Source organism: Penaeus monodon, chromosome 1 (assembly GCF_015228065.2).
Source record: "Penaeus monodon isolate SGIC_2016 chromosome 1, NSTDA_Pmon_1, whole genome shotgun sequence".
In the NCBI taxonomy this organism is placed as follows: domain Eukaryota; kingdom Metazoa; phylum Arthropoda; class Malacostraca; order Decapoda; family Penaeidae; genus Penaeus; species Penaeus monodon.
In genome coordinates this window covers 43,415,791-43,420,790 of record NC_051386.1, presented here as the reverse complement: position 1 = coordinate 43,420,790, position 5,000 = coordinate 43,415,791, and the positions used below count along the sequence as shown (strand labels likewise).

At 30.3% G+C, this 5,000-nt stretch overlaps 1 protein-coding gene across 2 annotated transcripts in view; it reads left to right on the top strand.

Moving 5' to 3' along the window:
• LOC119572766 (progestin and adipoQ receptor family member 4-like) overlaps positions 1-5,000 on the top strand; it is a 55,005-nt gene that overhangs the window by 48,600 nt on the left and 1,405 nt on the right. Inside the window, exon 4 of one of the 2 annotated variants that reach the window (XM_037919751.1) lies at positions 3,568-3,705. The exons of the other annotated variant lie outside the window; for it this stretch is intronic. Coding sequence (XP_037775679.1) covers positions 3,568-3,705 — 138 coding nt within the window. The remainder of the gene's footprint in view (positions 1-3,567; positions 3,706-5,000) is intronic. 2 annotated transcript variants of the gene reach the window in all.

The following is a 5,000-nucleotide window of genomic DNA, read 5'->3' as shown; positions in this document are numbered from 1 at the left end:
TTTTTTTTTTTTTTTTTTTTTTTTTTTTTTTTTTTCCTCCTGGGATTGCACCTATTTGTGTGTGTATGTATGTGTTTATACATATATGTGTATATGTATACATATATGCATATATATATATATATTATATATATTATATATATATTATATATATTATATATATATTTTATATATATATATATATATATATATATATATTATATATATATATATATATATATATATATATATATAGTGAGTCAATGTGTGTATTTATCTACTCATATATTTATTTATTAACTTTGTGAATTCACTAATAGATCTATCAGCTGAGGGTGCCATTCCGATTGTGCATATTCTTGAGCTTGATGGAAGAGAATCTACTCTCCTATCACCACTTGTTCATCTCCATTAGGCTTTTCCTTGTTATTTCAATAATGATGTTACTATTATTTTTGTTATTATTGTTAATATCATTGTTCATATTTCTTACTATTATTTTTTCTTAATATTTCTGTTATTATTTAATTTTTATTTGTAGTAGTACTAGCATTAGTAGCTGTAGTTAGTGTACCATTATCATTATAATCAACATTATCATTATTATTACTGTAGTGATTATTATATTTATTTTCTGTTTAGTAAGCCTCTTATTTGCAGATGAAAATGATAGATCATTTAATGGTTTGATATAATACTCAAAGCTAACACACAAAAACACAGGTTATAGATTGAGAAATACCTGACACACTTTGAATTCTAATGAAAACCATAGGCAAAGTTCATCAGATATAATGACAAAAATACTTGTCTGTTGAGGGATCAATTGCCTTGCTGAGATTCCACTGTGCTTGATCATTGAAACCTCTGTGCCTCATTCAAGGGAGCAGATGTGACAGAAGTTGTAACCAAACTAGATATGCAGACAAGCAGCTTTCAAGTCTTCAGATTCTTTCTTTCTTTCTTTTATCAAAAATCGAAGAGAAGTGGAAAAGAGGTGTGAAAATAGCTAACCCAGGGCAAAGACAGAGAATCACAAGACAAAGAAATAATATTCTAGGGAGAGATGAAAGCCCACCAGCAAAACTGAAAGCAAAATGCTGCTGCCTCTACAAAGGAAACAAAAAACATATCTGAGAAAATGACAGTAAAGAACCTAGCGTATGGGGGGGAGGGGACACACACAAAGAGAAGCAAGAACAGAAATGCACACTCACCTGTTCTTGAAAAACAAAAATAGGATAAAGTTTTCCTGTGTCACATCCACTGGTCGTGGCTTTCATGAACCATTTTTGACTTGGGTTTTTAGCCGAAATTTTCATTTTATGGTTCTTTTGCTCTTATTTCTATTTTGGTTATTCAAAAAGTAGGGTTCTTCAATAGCTTTGCATTAGCAGAGGCCATGTCCAGTATCTTTGTCATTATGTTCGTACATTTTGAGTTTTGTTGTTAGTATTATTTAGTTGTAGTTGTTATTATTACTTATTATTGTTATTGTGGTTATTTCATCATCTTTATTATTGTGGTTGTTATTTTTATTATTATTATTATAAGATTATTATCATAATTTTTTGGTTATTGTTGTTATTATTATTATTATTTATGTTTTTTTTATTGTTCTTGTTCTTGTTCTTCTTATCATCATCATTATCTTCATATTATTTTCCATTCTTCAATATTATTATTGCCATTATTATTATTATTTGCTACTAGTATTGTTATTGTAACTGTCTTTTATTATTATTATCATCACCATTATTAGTAGTAGTTGTAGTACTATTTTTGGTGATTTTGATCATTATTATTATTATTACTTTTATTATTGTAGCTGTTAGCAATTGTAATTTTTTCATACTTATGTTTTATATATTTTCTATTGGTAATACCCTTGTTATTGTTTTTGTTATTATTTTTATTTTTTTTTTATTATTATTATTAACTATTATCATTATTATTATTAACTATTATCATTATCATTATTATTATTATTGTTATTATTATTATTATTATCATCATCATCATCATCATCATCATCATCATCATCATCATCATCATCATCATCATCATCATCATCATCATCATCATCATCACTATTATGATTATTGTTAATGTTATTGTTATTATTATTATTTTTATATTTATTATCATTATCATCATCAGTATTAACAGTTTCATATTTATTGTTTTTACTGGTAATAGTGTTATTATTATTATTACTATTATTACTATTGCTATTACTCTTACTATTGTTATTACTTCTACTATGACTACTACTACTACTATTACTACTACTACTACTACTACTACTACTACTACTACTACTACTACTTCTTCAACAACTACTATCGGACCATTATTACTATTGATATTAATATGTTTCACATGACACAGTTGTAAAGCTGCCAAAACAAATTCACGACATAAAGAGAAAAATCAGATTTCAATAAACATGAGTTCATATCCCAATTGACAATGACCAGGGCATCATGGTGCAAAAAAAAAGAAGAAAAAAAAAAGAAAAAAAAGAAAAAAAAAAGTGATTTGGTAACTTAACATAGATAAGAATTACTTTTGGTTTATTTCTAATTTAGTAACTGATTACCCTCTTCGAACTTGACAAAAAGAGGAGCCTTTAATCCGTAACTGTGGCTGCCATTTCCTCGCCGCAGCAGCCAGTAACTTGTATTTAGTCGGGAAAGGGGGGTGTTTTTCTCCTCCCCCTTCACCCACCTTTCTAATGCTGTAGCATTACTTGAGTAGAATCCTTTTTAACCAGTGTTTTCCTTTCTGTTACTTAACCTCTTTTCTCTCTAGCCTTTTGCTTTTCCTTTTCCTGTCTTTTTTTTTTTTTTTTTTTTTTTTTTTTTTTTTTTTTTTTTTTTTTATTTTAGTAATCTGCTTTCCTTTCTTCTGTCTGCTTTTCTGTTCCTGTTTTTTTTTCTGATATCTTCCTTTTCCCCTATTTTCCTTCCTTATATCCTCCTTCCACTTTCTTCCATTTTCAAATTTTTGTATACTCCATTCCTTCTTTCTTTCCTTTTGTTTTTTTACTAAATTCTTCTTTTCATTTTTCTCATTACCTTTTTTTGCTTCCTCTTTTTCCCTTTCTCTTTCCCTTTTCCACACCTCTTCTTCCCCTTTGCCATTCTTTTCTCTTTCGTCTTTTATTTCCATTTTGTATTTTCACCTTTCACTTTGCTCTTTTTCATCTTTCCCCCATTGCCTTTTCACTTTTCTCTTTTCACTGTCTTTTTCCCCCATTTCACTTTTCCCATTTTTCTTTTCCTTTTCCCCATTCCTGTTTCCTCTTTTTCCCCTTTAACCATTCTTCTTTACTCTTTTCTTCCATTTTTTGTTCATTTCCTTCTCTCCCCTATCCCCTTTTTGCTTTTTGTTTTCCTCATTCCAACCTTTCAGTCTTTGCTCTTCTTTTTTTCACATTTTCCCTATTTCACTGTCCTCCTTCCCTGTATCCATTCATATTTCTTTTTTGCTTTCCTCTTTCACTTTGCTACTCCAATTTGCTCTCTTCCTACCCCTTATTCCAACTGTCACTGGATTATATCCAATGGGTTATATCCCCCTTAGGCATCCCATGCACGCAACCCCTGGGAGCGCCGCTTCTGCTTCACACTGCCCTTCCTCATGCGCGCTGCCTCGGCTACCCTGAGGGTGACCATGTGGGGTGGTGGACACCCTGACGCCTTCAGGCACATCATCTTGCAGGTAATGTGTGTGGGACATTTTGATACAAGTTTTTTTTCTCACTCTCAATCTCGCTCTCTCGCTCTCTCGGTTTCCTCTCTCCTTTTTTTATGTTTTTTTATACTTATAAAAGATATATCCTTTTTTTGTACATAGGTTGATTGATAGTTTCTTGATACTATGGTGTAAAGGGTAAATAAGGAAGGGAAACAAAAGGAAAGGAAGAGATTGAAGAAATGCAAGGCAAATGGGACAAAGGCAGGTTTGTATGAAGGAAAAGAATGGTGTAGATACAAGGACTGAACAGGTAATTTGTATGGATAATATTTAAGAATTAGATTTGCTGTTATCAAAATACATATGTTATGGTGTGTTTACAAACTAACATTTTATTTTTCCACTTGTTATACGTGGAATGAGATGTTGCTAATCAGTCTCACTTAATAATCTTCTATTAGGCTATATCCAGAGTAAGTGGGGTTATATTATGCTAGCTAACATTGTTCTCTGAACCCTTTTAATAGATAGTCTTACAATGGAAATAAAAGTATGTTTAAGAAAAGGAAAACTTCCATAGCAAACAGTAACATAAATATTGAATAGATAGATAAAAGATGTACTTATATTTTATAGGATATATGTTTTGGGTTCTATTCTTCCATATGAAGAGGAGAACAGTATATAAGATGTAATTTATTATAGCACAGCTTGTGTGTATATAGTGGCAGTTCACCACCTAAAGCTATGTTTGATTAGTTGTGTTCAGAAACACAGTGCAAATATACCAGTTTTCAGAATATAGAAAAAAAAGAACATGATATAACAGAGAATAGAATAGAGTTATTTTAAATATACTTTATTTTTTAATTGGAAAAACTTTTATAAGAAAAGATTGTCATACATGTAATTTGAATTCCATATATTACAATAGAAATGGAAAATATAAAAATGTGATGAAATGAAATGAAATGAAACAAGCCACTAATTATGAGTGTATCACAGCAACCTTATTTTGTGCATATTTTTGTCTTGATTGCTGCAGTGCTTCTGAATATCATGAACTGGTATTTTTTATTAGTATTTTTTCTCATATCTAACTGTTGAGTAAAGTTACAAAATATGACATTAATTACATTTTTTGTATGATAGCTTTTTCAAATGTCATGCTAATGGTAGCTTTACTGTATGCCTTCCTTCCAATTTGTAAACCCTCTACACTTTATGCTATGTCTTAACCTCCTCCTTCCACCTCTCTCTCTCTCGTCTCTTCTCTTCTCTTCTCGTCTCTCTCCCTCTCTTCTCCTCTCTATCTCCTC